The 24634-nt window shown below is 43.8% G+C and overlaps 2 protein-coding genes across 2 annotated transcripts; both read right to left on the bottom strand.

Annotated features, from left to right (window-relative positions):
* hhatlb (hedgehog acyltransferase like, b) lies at positions 1-5504 on the bottom strand. Its single transcript, XM_063483593.1, has 11 exons — positions 5399-5504; positions 3648-3715; positions 3446-3559; positions 2035-2229; positions 1745-1954; positions 1286-1457; positions 929-1073; positions 808-843; positions 522-723; positions 287-428; positions 1-212 (listed from the first exon to the last, which is right to left on the bottom strand). Exons 1-11 carry the CDS (start codon positions 5502-5504, stop codon positions 1-3), a joined length of 1602 nt encoding a protein of 533 aa, XP_063339663.1.
* A 2414-nt stretch (positions 5505-7918) lies between these two features.
* LOC134634413 (glycine--tRNA ligase) lies at positions 7919-22806 on the bottom strand. The gene is made up of 17 exons (XM_063483602.1): positions 22711-22806; positions 21193-21294; positions 20721-20823; positions 20424-20565; positions 20265-20353; positions 19585-19661; positions 19357-19502; positions 19124-19273; positions 18887-19049; positions 18587-18751; positions 18370-18477; positions 17458-17603; positions 17287-17372; positions 17055-17164; positions 16872-16965; positions 8622-8812; positions 7919-8527 (listed from the first exon to the last, which is right to left on the bottom strand). The coding sequence occupies exons 1-17, from the start codon at positions 22753-22755 to the stop codon at positions 8414-8416; spliced, it is 2031 nt and encodes a 676-aa protein (XP_063339672.1). The 5' UTR covers positions 22756-22806; the 3' UTR covers positions 7919-8413.
* Positions 22807-24634: the final 1828 nt, after the last annotated feature.

Genomic DNA, 24634 nt, shown 5'->3' with positions numbered 1-24634 from the left:
CTACTCTGCTTTTTCTTTGCTGGGATCTGCGACTGGCTGAGCAGCAGTGGGTGCAGTTGCAGAGGTGGTAGGACTGGTGGCAGCGTTTGGAGGCGGTGCCGGTGGGAGTGGATCGGGATCGTCTATGAGTGCCTGTCTCCTCTCTTGCTCCTTGATCACTTGAATCAGACAGTAGGTCACAAACATGACGATGATGGTGGTTATGGGGAAGCCTGGGAAGGTAATTCATTGTTAATAAGCTGGTAAGAAATGGTAAAGTTGCCTCAAAGTTAAAAACCAAAATCACCTTTTAGAAGCAGCCGTTTGGCGACCAACTTTGCAAAGTCCAAACTGTTCAAGGCCAGAACGTTGTATAACACAATGCTCCAGAAGTTAAAAGTGTTGAAGATGGCTCTGATGCGCCGAGACATCGCTTCTGACATTGCCATCTGCAAATCATATTTATATACAACATGCACATTAAATCCCTTATCCCTTATAAACTGCTTATTGATGTGTACAAACAAACTCATCTAACCAACCTCAAAAGAGCTAAATGGCTCCACGGAGAAGAATTTGGCTGTCCACAGCTCAAAGTTGAGACCAAAACAGTTCAGGAAAGCCCAGATCAGGATCACCTGACAGGGTCCCAACCAGAGGATGGTGATGCCGAAGGTGCACAGTGTAGCCACAAGCTCCTCCACCAAGTTCTCATGCTTTCCACCCAGGTAATTATACACATACCTGTGGATTAGGGCTTCATCAGAACCTCTGCTTTTCAAATGATTAACATGACTTTAATATTGGTGGCCTTTCGGAGACACTCACTTGCACAGCCAATCGTTGATCCCTCTGTCGAAGTGACTACAAAACAAAATCAGCTTTAGTACTATAGAATTATACCACATGTACGCCTGGAACCACTCACATGTGTTCAAACCTCACTCACGTTTCAGCAAACACATAGAGCATGGTGATGCATTTTGGTGGTTTAGGAGGGTCAAGGTGATCCAGTCTGGATACCGTGTTGATGACTCCAAACATCACAGCTGCTTTCACCCAGTCATACACCAGGTTAAAGTAAGCCAGCCCCACTGGAAAAAATGCAGTGACATCAGTTCTGCTGCAAGTTTCCTTTCATCTCAAATAATTGAAATTAAAACTGGAAATTATTCATGTTAATGTTTGTTTGCATAAAGTCAAAGCTTTTAATTATATGTTAATGTTCAGTCTTCATTTGTGCTTTTTTTGCATGCCGTTGGGTTTAAAAATATTAAAACGGGAATTTTCGGGAAGTGGCACAGACCTAGAGCCCAGTCAGACAGATGCTTCATCAGCTTCAAGTCAGTGGGGATGGTGAGGATGTACATGAAGTGGAAGAGGATGTCCACTACAATGATGACGATAAGGTGGATCACACCCTGCAGGTTGATATTCCACATCTCCCGCTCTTTCCTGGTAAGGTCACACCTGTTGACCTGCAGAGGGCAGCAAACACACGTCACAACTACGGAGAAAGCCAGAAACTTTCAGCCTCAGCAGACAAGAGCCCTGTTATTTAGGGATACTTTAAACGTCAGATTTTTTTTACTGATGGCGACATAAATGCATGTAAACTTTACATTGTGTGTTCTAAATATCTTCATAAACAGTGAAGAAAAGTAAAAGAAACCATCAATTTTAGGTCACACGGGGCTCAAGATCCCCAGCAGCGATCGTTATACTTAATAATTTTGTAACCTGTAAAGAATCAAATTCAACTTACTTGAACATAAAATTTATCAAAAGTCATGATAGGCCCGAAATAGAAGAAAGGGAGGTAGAAGTTGTACTTGAGCAGCTCCAAGATGTTGTAGTTGCCATCTTTTCTTTCACAGTTCTCCAGAGCAAAACTCATACAACGCATGATTGTAAACCCACATCCTCCATAGAAGAAAACAGGACGCAACTCAAAGTCCCCTTCCACAAAACCTGCCTGTTTAGAGAAGACATGGGGAATCGACCATGAGAAATGTATAGACAATACACTGAGGTGTTTGGGTGCCAGCAGCTTACCTGCCAGGAAATGAAGGGTTCACACTTGAATGTAGCCAGCGTACAAAGACCAGTGACGAAGCAAAGCCAGCGGATTTTCACTAAAGAGATGCTGTAGAGCAGGATACAGTGGGAGAGGATGAGGGTGACATAGGTCCAGCCCATGCTGGTCCACACAGCAAGCAGGCCGTACACCATATATACCAAGGACCGATACTGTGGGACAGAAAAATGGTGTCACCATAAGATAGTAAGTTGTGGTTTAAAAGTTGTCATACATTCATCATGGGCATGAATATCATCTTTAACGAGTGAATGATACATACAGGGTCAAAAATGTACATATACTCACTTAAATCTTTGAAGGTTCTACAGTGTTTTTTAACTTAATGAACCCAAGGGATATAAACTTGCTCCAAAATCAACATCCTCTAGCTCAACTGAAATTTACAGCAGCCCACATGGACAAGCCAAATATCTTATGGAGGATAGTTTTTATGCTCAAATAAGAAAAAGATTGAGCAATCTGCCCACATATACAAGAGGTATGTTAGGACGAGTAAAGTTGAGGCTTTCAAACCGAAGAACAACGTCCCAAGTGTCAAGCATGGTGGTGGCAGCATCATGCTCTGGGGCTGTTTTGGTGCCACTGGTACTGATACACTGCACAAAGTGGACGGAACAATGAAGACTGAGAACAACCTCCAAGTTCTTAACCTTCACCTCAACAACCAAACAGTTAAAACTTAGAAGCAACTGTGTTTTGCAAAATCAAAACTGATTTTATAATGGCTAAAGAGGGCTAACATTAAGCTTCTGGACAGGCCTTCGCAAGGGGTTGACCTCAACCCTGCTGAAAATTTTTAGACCACACTTAAAAGGCAGGTTCATGCAAGGAAATCAGACGATTTAAATGAACTCTTGTGCACCCAGTTCTTGTTTTTAAGGTCATTAAAGATGTATGGTGTTAGCTCATACCACCCTGGGAAAAGAGCAGTTCAAAAAAAAACAAAAAAACAATTAAAAGCTCAAAATTGTCATGACATTCATACCTATGATGAGTGTATGTAAACGTCTGACCACAACTGCAACCTTTTAAAGGCTATGGAACAGAAAAGAGTTAATTTTATATGAAATCTCCCCAGCAATTATGGTTTTGTCTAGCCACATGGTCCCATTATTCACCCACTGTTTACTGAATGATATAAAAGTCACTGTGCAATGTTGTTTAAAAAAAAAAAAAAAAAAAACTGTGACAAAGAAGATTTTGAGGTTGCCAGATAATAATGAGAAATAAACTTGGGTTCATTGCAGTTCAGTGCTTCACTCAGATTATTAACACTAGCAGTAAATATTGGATCTGTCCTATACTACATTAATCCGCCTACAGAAGCTCAATGAAAGCAATCCATCAATCTGTCAGGAGAAGCACCTGTGGAGCCAGCATGGAGCAGATCTTGGCAAACAGCACATGACCAGAGAGCGCAAATATGATGTGGTCTCTAAAGGTGGAAAACCACATCAGCCACTCGAAATCTGCAGTTTCCTGTAGACCAGCGAGCACAACAATATTAGAAATATTAGAACACTTCTGCAAACAAATGATGACAAATGAGCTGCATTCATTTTCTTACCATTTTCCTCCCAAAGTAGTACCATCCTGGCTTCACACTGGTTTTGAAAGTCTTTCTGTTTGCATTGGCTAACAATGGGACAATGGGGAGGAAAAATACAACATTTTATAGTTTGGTACAGAAGCCAAGAGTTTCTGTGCACCATGTTTTCTTTTCTTGCCCTTGAGTGCAAATGACAAACCTTTGCTAGAATGACAGTGAAACAAATGTAGGCCAAACAGAGGGCCTATTTTCTTCTTGTGCTCGGTGGTATTAATACCGACACCTGTTCTCCTCAGCATGGTCTACATAGCTCAGACTCCTCAACCTTACACTGTGACACTTCCCCTATATGTATACTTCACAGTGTATTGTCTGTACGTGACTGTGCTACAGTCTCAGATGAACTTTGCATTCGGGGGAATCTAATGTATGCTGATCAGGAAAAAGAGGAAAATAATTTAGTCAAGCTTTGTTTTAGTCTTTTTTATGATTTAAATTGCAAGATAATTTGTTTATAAAGTATAGATAGTCTAGGATAGAGTCACGGAATTAATATATGATTAGCTAGTACTTCATAGATATTTATATGCTATAAATATAAATAGATATCCTTTAAACAAAATGGTCTTCTTAGTAGTTTTCTGTCACCTAGTCCTGTGCTGGTTCATCATATTCTGTACACGTTTAGTTGTTGGTCACCTCTGGCTCAAAAATCACATCATTCAAGAAATACATGTGACCAGCCTGTCCCTGCCATTAGGTAGCACAGTTATTCTAACCACCACTAAATGTTTCTCTAAGGCTGCCCGTTTTATCACATTGTACTGTCCAAGCTTCCTTCAGCATTGGAGACTTCCCAGCTATTTACTGACCATGTATTTTGCCTCATTTGGAATTTTTTGACATTGTTTCACATGGAGGACCCCATCATATGTGGAAGGAGTCCTGCGCATCCGTCGGAACCGATCCTAGTCGATCCTCTGGCTTTCATTCCTAGACCAACAAGCAAGCAGAGGGAACTAACCAGGAGCTAGATGCGGGTCTCTGGCGTGTGGCATCGACCAACGAGTCCACCTGGACTTCCCAGTTTACCTGGAAAGAGTACTCACCCAACTCTAACACTTTCTTTGCCACTGGTCTTTTTCAGTTTGATCCCAATGCCCAGCTATGTTGCAGATCAGAAAGTCTGGTTATCCACTAAAAACATTCAACTTTGAACTGAATTCGAGAAACTGTCCCCTAGCTACACTGGTCCTTTTGAAGTTGAGGTTCTGATTAACTCTGTGTGTGTCTGTCTTAAGCTACCCCAGAATATGAGACTCGACAGCATGTGGAACGTTGCACATATTCCAGTCGAAACCCACTTAGTCCAGTCTGTTGTACCCCCCTTCCAACCCCCCTCCAACCATCTGGATCATTGATGGACAGCTTGCCTACACAGTTAGTAGCATTTTGGATGCTTCTGTGCAGAAACTCTTGAGAGAAATTTGGAAAGTTTGTTTAAAGAGATTCCTGTGGGAAAAATTAAGCTGTGGACTTACCTGTTAACCTGACATCAGACCTCGTTGTGTTAAAGCTTTCAGATACAATTCCTGGCATTTCATTGTTGTAAATAAACCTGTGAACTTTTAACTCAGAGTCCTATGTTTGAATCCACCTGCACCGCCAGTTATGACAGTTTTCATTATAAATGACCAAATATAGTAGGCTTAATATTCGGATACTCTTTTTCTGTGTGCATGTGTGTCAGTGTGTTAACTCATACTCACAACTGGACACCTCAAAGATCCAGCTAGTGGCCCAGAACATGGCCAGACACAAAACAGTGTTGTAGAAATAAATCTCATACTTGGGAAGAGCAGCTTTGATCCCCATGGCGATGCAGTCAGGATAGCACGGAGCTCCGGAGGCTCCTGAATATAAACCACAGAGAAGTCAGAGTACTTGGCATTTAATCTGTCTGTCACACCTAAAACAGGTGGTGCCAAATACCATTCCCGAGTTTTCTTATCCTGCCTACAATAAGACACATATGCCAGAGGTTCATCCCCTTTCCCCTGATGTTATCTTTTATTTTGGGGATCCTTTGGATCCCACTCACTGCTGTACAACAGGAAGGGTGGCACATTATTCTTCATGAACAGCTGTACTCCTAAAAATAAACTGAGCCTCACAAAAAGTGTCACAGTCCTACTGCAGTATTTGTATGAGGACATTTATTACATTATTTTGTATAACCCAACTAAAATAGACTTCTAATCCATCGCTGATTCTAAATTTAGGTAACTGTCATCCGTGAACTTTCTGTGACACATTATCAGAGATGGAAAGTAACAAAAGCCATTTGCTTCCTCTTAACCTGTGACTATCACAGAGGGACATTCCACATTTTTACTGTACTTATCTTTGTACATTCATCAAATGGATTAATAACTGCTCATTTTAAAGATTATTAGTCCAACTGTCAACGAAGTTTCCACATCCCTTATTCAAAGGAAAGCAGAGCAGTAGGATTTTTTTTTTTTTTTAAAACACCTCAGAGTAAAAAACCATCAGTGTTGCTATTGGATCACTCTTACTAACACATCAGATTTTAAATGGTACTTTTAAAATGGTATGTTGTTTTTTTTCTGGTTTATTTACACTTAGTTAGTTTAAATTGAGCAATTCTTAAGCTTTTTGTGACCAGGAACCACCTACAGGATTGCAGTTTTTGACTTAACCGATGACTTACTCAAGGATTTCTCTATGCTCACAAGCTAGCCAGCTGGCTAATAAGGTAAGCTGCGTAGCAGCACGAGTGGCTGATTGCACCCTGAGATCTACGAATGACTTCATGACAGAATGACATGATTGGTCACGATGCTGTTGTATCAGAGTTTCTAATAGTCCAGTGATAACATGGGAAGAATTAAGTCACATGACATGCTGGTTTTACTGGCATAAATTAATCACACTTTTCATAGTCGCCATGTTGTGAAGGGTGGAGCTGACTGAGGAACTGAGAGACACTGAAATACCATAGGGGTCATGACTTTTCTGTTACATGGGAGGCCTGCCCTAAAACATATTGTATAATTATTTTATTTTTTTTATTGTTAATATTATTATTAGTAGTATTTTGACTCTAATATGTACCAGAATTTGCTTTAGTAAGACTAGAAACCAGCAACTAAGGAACAGTCAGAGTCAGCTATAGCAAAAAATCCGTTAAACCTAAATGAACTGTATTAGTAGGCCTGGTCTGATAGTTTAATATTTGACGGTTAACCGTATCTTACAAGGTCATATTTGATTTGATTTGCGTCTGCATAATAAACTGCATAATTCACTATTGGCATGCCCTCCTATTGTGCCAAAGAGTGGTTCTTTTCACTATCTATCTATTGCTTTGTGGATTCTGATGCATCTTCTCTGGTACCATAAGAACCTGCTTTCTCCTCCTTATTTAATATATTCTGTTCCAAAAACCTTGCTGTATAATGCCTGATTTTAAGCTTCAATTATTTAAGAATATTGTTTCTTTGACTTGTTTGACACATTTCTCATTTATCATAAAAAGGTGGAGGGTAAACTGACCGATTAGAATTTAAAGTGCAGCTGCCTGTTTAACTAAACAATTTCTCTCTGATGAATTGCAGCTTACGCTTGCACACAATGAAACAGCTACGTGTTGCTATAAGAGAAAAATCAAACTCAGCTAAATGAAGTAACAATGAACTACAGTAAAACCCCTTCCTGCTTTCTCTTCACTGTGTCTGAATGAGATGCATGCTGTTGAAATGCCACACGGTCATGCACTTCAGTTTGTCCTCCACACCACCTGTTGTGATACTGACCTTGATCGCAGTAAGCCCAAAGTAGTTGTTAAAGAAAATTCAGATTGTTTCAAAGGCACTTTAAAATGTCACATAAAAAAAGAAACATGGAAGGAAAGGTAAACTTTTGCATCTGCTGTGCTTCCACAGAGTGCAGGTCAAGCTGCAGGTCCCTCTGACTCCCTGAGAGGGAGCTGCCACCCGTTAAAGGTGACATGATGTATTTATACTTTGTCCACTGACACAGAGGGGGCGGATCGGGAGGACTGCTAAAACAGACTATGAGCCACACAACATTGGACATCTATTCAGGTCTCCTATATTTGCTAAAAAGCAGCAAATAGTTAGCAAAACTCACTGAAGCCATATGTCAATATTTTCATATTTAATACTGAAAAGTCTGAAGTTAAATACAGCATGAAGCCCTCATTATATTTACGTAGTTACATGTACTCATGTCTGCATTGCATCACACTGCTTAGCATGACATACTTTGAAGATTTGAGGAACTATTTTTACTGTCAAAAAAAAAAAAAGACCCAGATATTTTATCTGTAAAAAATTTTCCATTCTACATGTTGCCAGGTCTGTTTTGGGATGGTCTAAGCCTCCTGCAAATTTGAGCAGCCTGAAGCTCCATGTCTCAGATTCTAACAACAGCTCACTGGGAGCTATAAAACAACACGCAGTGCCAACTAGTGACAATATCTCAAAATACAATACAGTTTGTCATTTAAGCGGCAAATGAAAGGAACTGTAGGACAAACATTTTGTTGTTTATTTGACAAAGCCAATCAAGGGCGACAGTGTAGAAAATTATAGATTATTAAACCATTCTCCTCCTTCATAGGAACAGTTCAACATGTCAGTTGGTAATTTGCTTGAGCAACACTGTTGAAGATAGGAGGTTTTGGGGACCTGTCCAGAGTGTGTCCCACTTCGTGACATGAATGGGTGGATGGACGGTTACTCCTTCTTGCTGGACTCCTGTCCTTCAAAGACGGGGTACTTGCTCTCCACATCAGCCCACTTCAAGGTGTCATTAGCCAGATCTTGTACAATGTCTGGCAACTCTGTGATCTGTGATATATTTTAGTAAATTAGTATCCAAAAAACCAACGAAAAAAAAAACAGATATGGCACTTTCAAAAATCAAAACAGTTAACTGCTTTACCTCTGCCCTGATTTGCCTCATCGAGTCACGGTCTCTCAGAGTGGCCGTGTGAGGCGTCTTGTTCACTGTGTCGAAGTCGATGGTGATTCCAAACGCCACACCGATCTCATCTGACCGCGCGTAGCGCCTCCCGATGGATCCTGAAGAGTCGTCTACTTTGTAAGACACACCGTTTCTGGTCATAGCCTCAGCTACAAGGAGAAGGATGACAAAACCATTAAATTTGCTTAAGTATGAATATACAGCTATTAGCTGGGTGTAACATTAAGACTATAAATAGGAAGAGACTATTGCCAACCTCTAAAACTTGCTAAGTAATACTACATGTATACTCAGTATTCCAAGACCTACCATGACTTATAACCCTGGCAAAGTCATTCAGTAATCTGAAAAAGAAAATGTAAAAGCAGATGCTTTGGCAGTTTGTTGGTCTGGAGCACTCAGATGTGTAATAACACAATTCCCAGCAAATTCAGCCCAAGGTCAGACCGTGCAACATGCACAGAAATTGCAAATGCCGCTGGAGCTATAGCTGAGACTCTGCAAGCCTTAGCATGTTAAATGTTAAACTTCATAACAATACAGACTAAACAAGTATGACTAGTTTGGAAGGTTTGCCAGGACAAACATATGCTGTGTTTGGTGAAAACCAAACACAGCATATCAGCGTGTGCACCACATAGCAACTGTCAAGCACGGTGGTGGACGGGTGATGATTTTGGCTTGGTTTTAGCTAACGATCCCAGACACCTTGCAGTCACTGAAAATCAAATGTGAGGACATCTGTCTGACAGCTAAAGCTCTGCTGAAACTGGATCATGCAACAGGACGATGATCCCAAACACAGCAGCAAATCTATAACAGAATGGCTAAAAAGGTAAAGAGTAAAGAATAAAGGTGTTGCAATGGACCAGTTGAAGTCAACACCACAGCCTGATTGAATTGGTGTGGCAGGACATTCAGAGATCTGTGCATAAACAATGCATGAGAACCAAACAGAAAACAATTAGTCAAACTAGTTACTGCTAAAAGCACTGGGAACAGAGATACACCCCATGATTCATCACGGAGTGTATCTCTGTTCCCAGTGATCAACTAAGGGAAATAAGAAAATCCTCTATTGAATTTGGCCAGGCTGCAGACAATGTCAGACTAAAGCTAAGCCAAGCTAAGTGTAATATATGTTTGCACTGATTGCCGATCACGTTTCAACTGAGTCGTCCTCGGTCAGAAGGAATGGCACTCCACAGTGACGTAGTTCAAGTAACTTTAATAAGGAGGAGGCAGATGACATCAACAGGGTGTACAGCTTTGGTGGGGAGGCGATTGCATTACAGCATTCACATGCAGGTAAAGGGAGTGTGATAGTGTATATGAGTGTGTGTGGTCATATGATAAGCACGCACACAGGGTCAACACACACAGGAATGCAAGGAAAAACGTTAATCCTCCGACTCCTCCGACTCCTCCGACACACCTCTCATCTGTGCAGAACTGCGCTGAACACGTTCCCAACCGGAAGTACAGATACCGAGGTGCATCATGGGTAACGTAGTCTAAACAGTTAAAGTGAACAAGCGGACTTTTAACAGCTGCCCCTGTATTTGTATGCAAATACACTCATGCTAAAGTCCTTCTATTTTGAGACAGTATCATCTGAGTCCTCAGGAACTTTGGGCAGTTCCACCAGCTTAGTCACCGGGCGAACGTAGGTACTGTCTTTAACCTTGACCTCAGCAGCTCGAATGATGCCATCAGTCCCTGGACAAACTTGGGAAATGGTACCCACAGGCCAAAGGCCTCTAGGCAGATTAGAGTCCACAATCATAACAGCTTGTCCCACGGCCATGTTGTCAGTGGACTTCCTCCATTTCTGTCGGAGTTGCAGTCCTGGGAGGTAGTTCTGTATGAACCGCTTCCAGAAGTGGTCACTGATGACCTGACTGTGTCTCCATCTTCTGGTTGAAAGAGTGCCTGAGGGGCCGTAAACTGCCTGGGGCAGTGCTGAATCATGCCGCCCCATCAAGAGAAGATTTGGTGTGATGGGATCTGGGTCAGCTATGTCAGCCGATGCATAGCCAAGCGGTTTTGAGTTCAGAATGCCCTCAACCTCTATGAGAGCGGTAAGTAGGACTTCTTCAGCTACCACTTGGTCCTTCAGGACTACTTGCAGAGCTGACTTCACTGCTCTGATTTCCCTTTCCCAGGCTCCTCCGAAATGAGAGTGTGGGGGATTGAAGCAGAAGTTGATAGTCTGCTTGGCTAGTTGCTGCTTGAGGTCAGGCTCCATGTTTTCAAACGCCGTTTGGAGTTCTCTGTGACCACCTCTGAAATTGGTCCCTCGATCAGACCACATCTCGTACGGCTTCCCTCGGCGTGCGATAAATCTCCGTAATGACATAAGGAAGGAATCGGTGTCGAGGCTAGGGAGGAGATCAAGGTGCACGCATCTGGTTGTAAGACACTTGTAGATAATTCCCCAGCGTTTCTCTCTTCTACGACCTATCTTTATCGTGTACGGCCCAAAACAGTCTACGCCCGTTGACCAGAACGGGGGCTTATAGAGTCTCAGCCGTGATGAAGGTAAGTCAGCCATTTTGGGTGTAGAAGGTGAGGCGCGCCATTTCCTACAGTCCACACACTGGTGCTGGTGCTTCTTAATGGCTTGACGTCCTCTGAGAATCCAATAGGTGCGCCGTATTTCCGCAAACAGCCTCTCTGCACCTGGATGAAGGAGCTGGTCATCATAAGTTTTTATGATGAGCTTCGTCAGGGGATGTTCAGCTGCTAACACAATGGGATGAATACTGTCTGGATCTAAGTCGGCGGCTCGACGGAGGCGGCCTCCGACTCTGATGAGACCGGTCAGGCTTTCATACTCAGGGGACAGCACGCTTAGACGGCTATCTGAGCGCACTGGGTGACCGATCCGGAGGGCTTTGGCGTCCTCTGCGAAGCTGTCAGTCTGAGCCGAGCGAAGCAGCATGGTCTTGGTTTCTAACTGCTCCGCTGCTGTAATAGGAGTGTCGGCCGCCCCGTGTAGGATCCGGTGTGTAGCAGCAATCAGCTCATCTAGTGTGGCATACTGTGTTGGATCCGGTAAGGTCGGGGATACCGAGGCGTGCCCACAGAATGCAGTCTTCCTGAGCTCTGCCTCACTGCATGCCGGGAACTCTGTTGGCAACTTAGGCCAGGTGTCAGCAGTTTGTGACAGGAAGGGTGGACCATGTGACCAACGATTGGGGACTGTTAGGTCGGCGAGATGTTTCCCTCTGGTGATGTCATCAGCGGGATTGAGGTCAGAGGTCACATACCGCCACTGTTCAGGTGATGTCAGCTCCTGTATTTCACAAATTCTAGTCCCCACAAATACCTTATAGCGACAGGAACTAGACTGGATCCACTGCAGCACCGTTGTAGAGTCTGTCCACAGGTAGATCGACTGCAGGCGGATGGTGAGCTCTGTCTGGAGTACTCTGGCCAACTGGGCTCCTGTGAGTGCTGCGCAAAGCTCCAACCGGGGCATTGACACCTGTTTGCGTGGGGCCACTCTGGAACGAGCCAACAGGAATGATGTGGCGATGGGCAGTTGTTGCTCGATTACTCGAAGATAAGCCACAGCCCCATAAGCCTTTTCTGATGCGTCACAGAATATGTGAGCCTCGTATGTCACATTGCTGGAGTTGTGAGGAGGAGCATAGCAGCGGGGAATGGTGACATGCTGAAGGTGTGACAGCTCACCTTCCCACTCAAGCCAGGACTGTAGTAGATTCCCTTCGATGGGCTCATCCCATCCTCTCTCGGTGCTCCACAGGGCCTGTACAATCAGCTTGGCCCTTGTAGTGTAGGGACAAATGTAACCTAGGGGGTCATACTGGGTAGCTAGTACCTTGTACACATTGCGCAGCGTGACCGTGGAGTAGGTTATAGGGCGGTGCTTATATCCCAGGACATCTGTAGGGCAGTGCCAGCTGAGTCCTAATGTTGACTCTTGTGGGTCGAGACTTTTGAAGTTCAACCAAAGCTCGCAGCTCTCTGATCTAGCTGAAGCGGGCAGGTGAGCAACTACTTCGGGCACGTTGCTCGCCCACTGACGTATCTCGAATCCTCCTTGACTGAGTAAATCTCTCATTCGGTCGATGAGCTGCTTTGCCTCTTCTGGATTGGACAGGGACTGTAAACAGTTATCCACATAGAAGGCTGTGTGGACAGAGTCACAGATGTCCTTGTGGGTGTCTTCGTGCTCCCTTGCATGTCTCTGTAGGGCGAAAATAGCACAACAGGGGCTACATGTCGTGCCGAAGGGCAAAACTCTCCACTCATATACGTCTGGGGGCCGGTCAGTTTCACAATCCCTCCACAGAAACCGCAGTAGAGGACAATCCTCTGGGAGCAGCCGAATCTGATGAAACATGGCTTTGATATCTCCACTCACGGCCACAGGGTGTTGGCGGAAGCGGAGTAATACCCCCAGCAGAGTGGGCCCCAAGGGAGGTCCTGGTAAGAGGTAGTGGTTCAGGACGGTCCCCTGAAACTCAAATGAACAGTTGAAGACCACCCTAGCCTTATTGTTGTGATGCACCATGTGGTGGGGTACATACCATGACTCGGAAGAGCTATGTGTCTCTTCTGGGCTCAGCGTCACAACATAACCAGAATCTACTAACCTGTGGATCTCCTGGCTGTATGTGAGAGTCAGATCAGGATGCTTGGCCAGCTTACGTTCGGTAGATCTGAGGAGGCCTTTTACTGCTTCAGGAGAGACACACATCCGTGGAAAGTCCCTTCTTCTCAGCAGCGGAGTGGCGTATCTCTCGACACCATCTACTGGGACTCTGATGGTCTTTGTTTCCAACATAGCTACCGCCTCTCTGTCCTCCTTTGACCGTGTGACCTCCTTCTCTGTCCTGTAGGGGGAAGCATCTAGTTGCCACAAACGCTTCACATCTTGATGCAGGGTCTCTGCAGGAGAAAGGCACATGTTCAGGCACTGCAGGTCCCCCTCAGATGTAGGCATACTCCTGGCCGGCCCCTGGATGGCCCATCCGAGCTTGGTGCAGACGGCTACCGGCCCTTTGGACGACCCCCGAAGGGCAGGACGGACAGGGGTGATGAGATGAGCGTTATCTGAGCCAATCAGCACCAAAGGTTGGACCTGGTTGAATCCTTCAATCTGGGCTTTCTGCAAGTAAAGATACTTCTTCTTCAGCTGGTCAGCTGGACATGACTGAGTAGCTAGACTCAGCTGGTCGGCTGTGAAGGCATGTGTTACTTTGTACCTCACTTTAGGCTTAGCCCTTGGTGACACCTGAAATGAGACAAAGCCTCCCTTCATCTGGATTACATCTCGACAGATAGTTCTTAGTGAGAGTGTTGCTTCCTGCTGTTCCAAACCTAGAGATTTAACTGCCGCAGGAAGCACAACAGTCTTCTCTGAGCCGTCATCAAGTACGGCGAATGTGTCCAGAGATTTGCCACCATGATGTAATTGGATGGGCACTACCTTAAGCATAACACGACCTGAGTGACTTGAATAGTCTAGGTAGACCATACTAGTACTCACAGTTAGTATGTTAGGGTCCCGCTTCTTGGCCTCAACCAGGTCATGGAGCACCGACAAATGCTGGTCACCACAGGTGCCGCACGGCTTCTTCAGTGTACACTGCTCTGGAGAATGTTTACGGCCACAGCGCCAACATTTGGCCTTCCCTGTAATCCAGGTAGCCATAGCTTTGAGGTCTAGCCTCTTGAATCCATCACAGCCATTCAGATAATCCCTGTCTGTCCCCTCGCAGTATGGACAATAAGGTTTGAACTTCTGTCTCTTCTTTGGTTGGACTGTTGGATCTGGAGCTGTAGATTCTACCTCCTGTCTTAGCTGGGCTTGAGGTGGATTTGGGCCGTAGTAGATGGAAGCAGATTTGTTGTGTGGCTTGAGCCCTGCTGAGGCTTTGAGTAGGTTCTTCTCTGGACGTGACCTGTCAGGGGGCATTTGGGAGGCTTGTCTGGACAGCTGAAGGACTTGGGATTTCCGTTCGAGCCATTCTGAGAAGTCGTACATATTGTATGTTCGGCTGCTCCCAGTGCGGATGATCCCCCGGGTGATACAGTACTCGATGAAGCTGTCTCTGTAGTTCAGGGGGAGTTTGGTAAGCAGTCTGTCCACATGTGAACCACAATGGAGCTCACTGGCTGCTACTTCATCCATGGTACTGAGAAGCCCGACCAGGCTGGACACAGACAGGGACAGGTCTTCAATAGCTTGAGAGTCTCCGGTTCTAATAGGGGGGCAGTTTAATATAGTGCTAAGCTCACTTTGGACTAACTGCCTTGGCTGTCCATACCTCTGCTCTAGCGCCCTCATTGCACTAGTGTAGGGAGTGCGGTCGTGAATGTAGCGCTTGGCTACCTGTAGGGCGCTGGGATGCTCTAGATGATCTAGGAGGACCTGATACTTGTAATCTTCTCCCAGATGAGAATGTGGCCCTAAGGTGCTGTCCAGCCCTTTCTTTAATAAGGCGAAGTCACTCTCTCTGCCCGACCTGAAGATCACCAGCTTAGGCTTTGGAATGCCATATGAAGACGCCACCATCATCTCCATCAGGTTTGGTAGAGGCGTTCCTGCCGGGGAAGTTGTGGCCACCTGTGGATTATGGTGTTCAGCAGCGGAAGATGATGAATAGTTACTTCCTGAGGGATAAGGAACATAGTATTTACCAGCTGGATCAGGCAAAGCTTCAGGATGCAGTATGTTGGGCACAGGGCGATGAGCTTCTGCCCACTGTGATGGCTGGGTCACAAGTTCTGGTGGACGTGAAGGTCGGTAGGTAGGATCAGCAGGATGTGGTGGTTGCTGCAAGTACACAGGATTAGCTGGATGTCTGGCTTGGAAGACAGGAGCAGCAGGATGTGCCGTCTGCCGCAGACTCACTGGGTCTACAGGCTGTGATAGCTGGTGTGCTGAAAGATGAGCACGTCGTAGTGGCTGATCAGCTGGGGCTGCAGGATGTAATAGCTGCATCCGGTCTGGCCTGCCCATAAGGAGATGATGTTCCGATTGCTGATATGAGAAGGGTTCAGCAGTGCATCGTTCAGGTCTCCTGAGTGGCGTCGATGCAGCTACATAAGTGGCAGGGTGCAGCACTGGCTGAGTGTGAAGGCTCACTTTACGAGGCGGTGATGGAGCAGACGTTGCCACTGGCGTCAGCATGTTCACAGGTGTTGTGGTGTCCTGCTCTGAGGGTACTACTGGCACAGTTAGTGGCTCTGTGGTCTCATGTAACACCTCACTGCTAGGTTGTAGCGGTGCAGCTTGTGTTATGGAGGAAATATGTTGGCGTTGTTCTAACGCTCCTGTTTCTGGGGGAAGAGGACTGCCAGGTTTGGAAGCCTGCTCCAAACGCTCCACCCGCTCCAGTAATGTACCACGAGTTTCCTCCATAGATACTTGCAGTTGAGTCATGTGTTGGAGGACACTGTTCCAGACTGATTCCATCTTCTGCCATCTCTCTTCCTCTTCATAGTCGGAGCTGCTTGAACTACTTGGAGCTCTAGATGACTTGGATGGCTCAGTTAGATTGTGCTCATAGTCCACCAGATGTCCCGGAAGTTTCTTCTCCCGCTTTGGACGTGGGCTACTCGATGCACCTCTATCCTGAGGGTTTGCCATCTCATTAACTCAGCCAAGGCAAATCCGGCTCGAAGGACCACTTGTAATATATGTTTGCACTGATTGCCGATCACGCTTCAACTGAGTCGTCCTCGGTCAGAAGGAATGGCACTCCACAGTGACGTAGTTCAAGTAACTTTAATAAGGAGGAGGCAGATGACATCAACAGGGTGTACAGCTTTGGTGGGGAGGCGATTGCATTACAGCATTCACATGCAGGTAAAGGGAGTGTGATAGTGTATATGAGTGTGTGTGGTCATATGATAAGCACGCACACAGGGTCAACACACACAGGAATGCAAGGAAAAACGTTAATCCTCCGACTCCTCCGACACACCTCTCATCTGTGCAGAACTGCGCTGAACACGTTCCCAACCGGAAGTACAGATACCGAGGTGCATCATGGGTAACGTAGTCTAAACAGTTAAAGTGAACAAGCGGACTTTTAACACTAAGCTAACTATATCCTGGCTCTAGTGGCTCTAGTATTCAATAGTATTCACCAAATACTATTGAAAAGAGCATTTGAGTATTTAACTGTAACAGCCAACACTCTACTGAAATGGAAAGACTATACTCACCTAACTGGTGGATGAAAGGCACAAAGTCCTGGTTCTGGCTCAAAGGCAGGATGGAGCATTTGTATGGAGCCACAATGGTAGGAAAGCTGAAATACTGACCACAGAATAAAGCACCTTAAATCAAAACAAAACAAACACGTAACTGTTACTCAGATCTGTTTTCTTGTTGTGGAGTATTCTTACCGTCCTCTGTTCATCCCCCTCCCGGATGTGGAATGAGTGCTCGTAGATCGAGTACATGATTCTGCCGATTCCAAAAGAGGGTTCAATTACATTGGGAATAATCTCCTCCACTGTGACAGGGAAAAACAGAGACATTTGAGGGGTTTTTTTTGTTGTTGTTGTTGTTTTTGCCACCCTTCCACAATAACTTGCCTACTCTGGCATTAAAAAAAGGATTGATGTCACCTCTTACCATGCAGGGTTTTCTGGAACCTCTTCACACTGACCATGTCTTTGGTGAGTTTGAAGGTTTTGCCGTCTGTCTCAAAGCTGAACTCCCTACAGACAGAAACACAACATCAAGTCACAAAATGCTTTATAAATGAACTTTGTGGTTGTTAAGAGCATGAACGTCATTAATTACCCTGTTTCACTGAGAAGCTTTTCCCGATCGCTGATGTAGCAATCATCACAGACAGCCAGGTACTCCAGAGCCAGCTTGGCATCCTTTTTGTAGGCCATTCCGATGGCACTTTTGTTGGGCTCAAACTGGATGACATTTACTGTTTTGTATGAACTAATTAAGGCATAAAACTTGTACAAAATACCCATAACAATGGAGAAAGGATGGATAAAGCCACTGAGACATCAGCCACTGGTTGGTAAAGCCATGTTTTGAAGCCTTAACTTAAGCATTTTGGGCATCGCCATCTTGTGTTTTTGAAAGAAGACCCGGCTGAGAAATACTCCACATCCTACACGTGGTTTATGTTTATTTTACTCTAAATAGGACTGTAATTTACAATATAAACACTACATCTCTATCAAACAAAAAAAGTGTTTACTGAGATCATAAAAGTGTAGTAGGGTTCTTTTCTCAAACTATACCTCTTTTTGTAACCATGAGCCCCCTGCTGGCCAATACAATGAATGCAGGTTGAAGATAGAGGCTTCATTTTTCAAACCTGTATCCACAGCCTGAGTGATTTTAGCATGAAATCTAACACTCCTCCTCACCCCCATGCAGTCGCAGGAATGACTCCCCCTGCTTGAGCTGGTTCTACTGGAGGTTTCCTGCTGATAAAAGGGGAGTTTTTCCTTCCCACGGTTACCAACTGTAGGGTCTTTACCTTTTAATATAAAGCTGTTGGTGTGAATTGGAGCTCTTTAAATAAAATTGAATTGAAATGAAGGAAAATTGTTCAAAGGCAAAAACCTATATTGTAAATAAATAAAGTTAGATATTTAAAATATTTTATTAATAGGCTATAGGTCTGACCTGACACATTTAGTGTAATTATAGTCAGGTTGTTGGACTGGGACCACAGAAGGATATGGGCTCTTTTAGCATCTTTTCTGCCACCAGAGGGACTTTGGTAGCTCTGGAGTGACACGAAAGGTCATAACAGGAGCGATCTGCACAGCCCACAATTTCAATCCAACCCTGAAGAAGAAAAAACACAAAGGTACAACAAAAATTTAAAACTGGACGCTGTCTTTATAATGCTTTCAATGGTTTTATAAGTCTGTTAGTGGAAAAAAAGAATATTTACATAGGAGGTTTTGGACTCAGCATCCCAGCAGTCACATGCGTAATGAGCCATCTCGTTTTCCATGTGCTGCCGGAAGCGCACTTTGTCTTTGGACAGTCCCACTTTGATCAGATACAGGTAGATTCTTCCAATGAAGTAGCCCAGCACAGAGTTGTTGATGACTCCCTGCAGCAGAGAGACAGTGAATATAAAGATGTGCGTCAAATACTGAATTAACTACCAAACTTGCTTCTAATCATTCATCTTTCATCTATGCTATAATTTTGGTGCTCTAAGGTATGTCAGTAAAACAACACCTACCTGCTCCACAGCGTCTCCCAGCCTCATCATTTTTGCTGACTGTCCGCTTGTCTGAGCCTGGGAGGAGAACAGCATGATCTCCAGGTCGGCCACATTGGAGAATTTAGGGTGGACCTTCTCATTTGGGTCCACAAAGTGCTCGATCTCAGCCATGGTGAACTCCCTGCAAGCAGGAAATGCTGATATTTCACCCAACATCCCTTTTGGAAGGCAGCAATAAATCATTCTAAGCATTACCTAACACGAATGAGTCCAGAGCGAGGAGATATTTCATTCCTGAAGGAGTTTCCGATCTGAGCAGCAGCAAAGGGAAGCTTTCCCTGGTTGAACTCCAACAGACGTTTAAAGTTGAGGAACATTCCCTGAGCTGTTTCAGGTCGCAGGTAGCTGCAAAAATACCAACGTGCACAATTTCAACACAGTAAAAGAATAAACTTTGAAAGGAATGTTGCAAGTGCAGATATGAGTACCCAGGCATGTTCCCTCCAGGCCCGATGGACGTCTGAAACATGAGGTTGAAGGAGACGGGAGGTGTGAGGTCATTTCCTGTGGCAGGAGACTTGACGTTGTATTTCACAAACAGATCGGCCAGCTCCTGCTGAGCGTAGTTATCCATCTGAAACAGAGGGACCACAAATGCATCACAGGATTATTTCTTCACCAACACACCGGTGCATGTGTGTTTGCGAGGCACATACCTGTGTGATGACATCCTCCATTTCATTCGCCTGCCCCGCTGAGCACTTCTCCTCACACATCAGTTTCTTTAAGTGAGCTGTGAGGAATAAAATGAAAAAGAAGATAGATGCAAGGATTAACCCGCACATTTTTTGATTATTGTTTCATTGATGTGCTTGTCTGTTTGGTTTTAGCCAATAATGAGATCTAAGAAAACCAGCCAGTCAATAAGTCATTTATATAAAATGTACAATAAAAAAAGGTTAAATGTCATACAAAGAAACCCATAGACAACACGACACTATCTTCATGTGCAAAATCGCTCGAAATATCCCTTTAACTAAGAGTACAAGGTTAAAATAGGTATTTATTACACACTCTGTTTAAATGTTAAACAATTAGTCACATTTTCTTTCTTTTTTAAAAGGTCTGTTGACCTGCTTGACCAATGTCAGGTGGAAGAAAACACTTATCAGTTATCTGTGCAGCTCGAAATCAATTCCTCAGAGGAGATACTAAACAGCAAGGCAGGTAAAAACCTGTTCAGAACTCGCTCTGCAGGGAAATAAATATCACCAAAATATGTCTAACAGCAGCAAGATTATGATGCTACTCTGTATTTCTCATAGTTCCTTTAGTTTTCTGTCATTTTCTGTCCGTGTCATGAAATCTGACACCTTGTCAGAAAGTTTAAAGCCACCTTTGAGAAGATGATCTGCCCGGTAGCATTCGCCTGTCTTGGCATCTTTCACCATGTAGTCAGCAAATTTATCCACATGCCCAGAAGTCCTGAAACAAATGGGGAGCTGGTTATAAGACAAATCTATTAGAAGCCAAACTTGAATTTGTGCTTACCTACTTGAGGACGGGCTCAGGGGTCAGCATGGTGCAGTCGATCTCCAGGATCTGCTCCTCCTGGATGAAGTGCTGCCTCCACACCTGCAGGATGTTGTTCTTCAGAGCACAGCCCACAGGCCCGAAGTCGTACAGGCCGCTCACACCTGAGGAACAAGTAGATTTTTTTTTTAAATAAAATAAATATTGATTAAAAAATTAAGCATTTCCACAAGTGTTTCCTTGGTTTTTTTCAGCATCTACTCGGTTTTTCAGCTTTTCCTGTATCAGCTTCTGTTATCCTTTCTTTCTGCTACCTTACCTCCATATATGGCAAATGCCTGATCATAGAAGAACCTCCTCTTCAATGTATCTTCCATCTTCACTCGATCCACTGTGTCCTCTTTGGGCTGCAGAGCCAGTTCCTGTAATGGGAAATGATGGTGTGAGGCACTATTTCTTAATCAGAGTGGGGGTCATAAAAGTTAGCAGACAGGCACGCGAGGAAAAACATGTCAAACTGAATCTCCAAAAGTTGAATCTGTTCATCTGGACGTAGCGTTTTGTGGGAGAAACGTTTCGTCACTCATCCAAGTGACTTCTTCAGTCTCAGCTGACTGCAGGTTTCCCCAATCTTATAAACAGTGTATTGCTGTTTATAAGTTGAATCTGTCCAGATGAACAGATTCAACTATTGGAGATTTACTTTCCTGGATGATTGAGAATGCATCAAGACATGTCAAACTGAAAGCAGAATCAGTGCAAAGGCCAATCAGGAGCTGTGAGACTCTCACCTTTGCTTCAAGAGTCTTTTTCCGTGATTTCAGCTCTGCAGCAGCTTTGCTCACCTCCTGCTCCGGAGCACCTTTCTCCCTTAACTCACGGACCAAGTCACCCTGCAGAACAGAACTACACTTTACCTCCTCGCCACACTCGAATTATGTGGTTTTTCAGTTTCAGTAACAAAGGCTAAGCCAGGGGTCGGCAACCTGCGGCTCTTTAGTCCTTATAGTGCGGCTCCGCGTGGTTTGGGAAAATAAATTAGAAGTATTTAGCTGAAGTGTATTTTATTTATGTTAGTTCTTTTTTTAACTTGTAGTTCTAAATTGGAAGCTTATTGTGATATTGAAATATAAAAATACAATTATATTCTATTTTTTTTTCATCGCTCAAAATAAGCCTCACACTCGCGGAAGCCGGTATACCCGCCGACACGCCGTGCATTTATCGAGACTTTCAACCCCAGGTAGGCCAATTATGGATCTTCGGATTCACATTATGTCAGCAGCTATTCTCCACCGTGAACTATGTTAAAAACACCGCTCACACCTCACAGATGACAGCTTACAGTCCTGCGTAAAGATGAAAGTGACTTCGTACAGCCCTGATTTGCAGACGCTGTGCGCAGAGGTTCAGGAGCAGAAGTCCCATTGTAAACACATCACGGCAGACCCGACGATGTTTGTATGAACATGCTTTTCAGCATCTCTTTGTTGACCACTTTTCACACACGGTTGCTGTACGCATACAGCCGGCTGTAGCTTTTCAGCTCACAGCCCGACACGCACCAACACAACAGCATAGATAGCACAGACGTTAAGGCCGCGAGGCGTGATTGCGGGTGCTGCTCAGGTGCGTCCGCCTCCCCTGCAGCGGTGCTGCAGACCACGCCCCGCCACACACATTAACCAGGTAAAATACAGATTTAGGCAGAATTTTGCAAATATCTATTTTTCATTTTTAGCAGCATAGTGCTTTTTTTCAATTATTTTTTAAAAGTCAGGTCAAGGTTCCAAAAGCCCAAAGGCGATATAAGGGTGGCGGCTCACAACAGTTTTTGTTTGCTACATGGATCATTTTAGTTCAGCTGGGTGTCTTTCCTTTTGTTATATTTCTTTAAGAGTTCACAATGTGTTAATTACATAAATAAAATGTAATTTTCTCTGTAGCACTTCATGGATTTCATAAGCAACACACCTTAGTTGTTCACAAAAAGCATAAAGGTAAAAAACAATATCTACAGTGTTATCTTCATTTTAGATGTCAAAAAGTATTTGCGGCTCCCAGTGTTTTCTTTTGCGTGGAAACCGGGTCCAAATGGCTCTTTGTTAAAGTTTGCTGACCCCTGGGCTAAGCAATGCTCTGATACATGTGAAAACAAAAATGGCAGATACTTGAAATGATCATGATCTATTTAGCGAAACCAACTATGATTAAAAAGTAACAAGAATAGCGCTTGTTGAAGAGCTGCTGTTGTTTGTTTGAGAAAAGAAATCTGGAAAATGAGCATGATCTTCAGATGAAAAACCTACCTGTTCCCGCACAGCCTGCCTTAAAGGAGCCAGTAATTCTTCCATGCTGACCTTCAACACGTTGTTGCTCTTGTTAAAGTCTGCTTCAAGCTTCCTTCAGTCTGAGACACAGAGACGCAAATGTTTTTTTCTCTTTTATAGTCCGACTCTGGCAACGGGGTTGTTGTGTTGCATCATCCAGGAAGCTCAACTTAATTCTGCATTCCAGGTTGAAAACGAAACCACACTGGTCCTGACTTTCTGTCAACAGTAGTGTTTAGTCATTAGCATTAACAGCCTAGTAATACATACACTGTGCAGAACAATGGCCCCAGGATAGAAATAACTTGATGTGGCTCTTTTGTTCCTCCATCCAAGTATGAGCTCTGACTACAATACTAAAAGATTATTTTTCATTTCATTTTCTGAGACACATTTAATAAATTAAAAAATGAATAGCATGGTGCATAAATGCACAAAGTGAAACTATTTGACTATTGTACACAGTGAACTTGAAGCCAGTGAGCTTAACTCTGCAAGAAAGTGTTTTGGAAAATTTGTCCTAAACAATTATAACCGAACATCAGTGATGTCTGGAAGTCAGAAATCTCATCCTGCTCATTCTCTCTGTCTCTGAGACGTTTTATCCTTAACAATTATTTAGTAGCAAAGTAACATCTGGTGTGAACATCTGTCAGATCAAGTCTGACAGTCAGTGCACTGTGATGACTCCCTTTGTGAATGAGGAAGCAGCCGAAAGAAGCTTTGGTAGAAGGCAGTCTCATGGTTAACTGAGGTGAAAAAGGCTCCAAACTCTTGATCTGTACATGTGGCAGAATTATTAGTTTTTAAATAAAGAGGCACAGTAATCTGACTAACCAGCTAAACAAATATCCATTTAGGATGTTTGTGCATTAGGCCTTGGTTTTCGCAGTAAAAAAGGAAGAACCCACACTTTAAAGCCTTTGTAACTTCACCTGAACAGTGGTGCCTTATTGTGCATGTAGGACCGCAAAAACCTGTTTACCTTTACCCACCTTTGAGAATTTAACAGGACCTTAATACAAAAAAATTAAATAAAAATGAGCTAGTAGTGGAAGTAACAGTGAATCAGTGGTGCCAGCTAGTGGTGAAAAATAATACTATCAGTCCTTTATTTTCCATCCATCTTCTTCCAATTCTCCAATTAAGCATCATGGGGGTGGAGGGAACACTGGAGCATATCCCAGCTGTCACAGGGCAGAAGGCAGGGTACGCCCCAAACAATTTAGATTTGGTTAAAAATCAACTCTAAGTGCATCTTTGGAAGTAAACCAGAGTACTCGTACAGAAAGATCCCAGGGAACCAGTGGATTTGAACCCAAGACCTACTTACTGTTAGGCCTGCTAATCACAACACCACTGCGCCGGATGCTGCTTTGCTTTGAATTCTCAGATATGATGTTGAGCTATGAGGCAAAAAAATAAAAATCTTCCACAAGAATCCCACTTTTAACAAAAACAATACAATCATGGTAGGACGCAGAATATCTGTCTTACACATGAAACGTGAATCGATACGCTGCTTTAAACACATCAACTTGTCATGTGTTAAAAACAATTTAGCTGACTATTCTTCTGTTTTTAAATCACACTGGATTTACTCGTTTCATTCATGTTGGCTTTTATTATGTATAGTTTTATTATGTTAAAACTAATAAAACTGATGCTTTGGACATTTCAGTCCACATTTTTTCCACCGGAGAAAAAAACCTAGCCAAAAAGAAGCAAAAATTCAAAACATGGTTTAAATTTCCGAGCATTAAGATTTTAGTTTTGGAGGTCATCTTAAAAACTCCTGAATTATCGTAAGCTTAAGCAGACATTTTTGAGATTCAAAGCAATCAGTGAGCAGCAGTGGCTCAAGAACATGAAGAAAATATCACAGCTGTTTGTCCGTGTCCTG

Source organism: Pelmatolapia mariae, linkage group LG9 (assembly GCF_036321145.2).
Source record: "Pelmatolapia mariae isolate MD_Pm_ZW linkage group LG9, Pm_UMD_F_2, whole genome shotgun sequence".
NCBI classification, from domain to species: domain Eukaryota; kingdom Metazoa; phylum Chordata; class Actinopteri; order Cichliformes; family Cichlidae; genus Pelmatolapia; species Pelmatolapia mariae.
The sequence above is the reverse complement of the archived record's forward strand: the minus strand, read 5'-3'. Positions and strand labels throughout refer to the sequence as shown.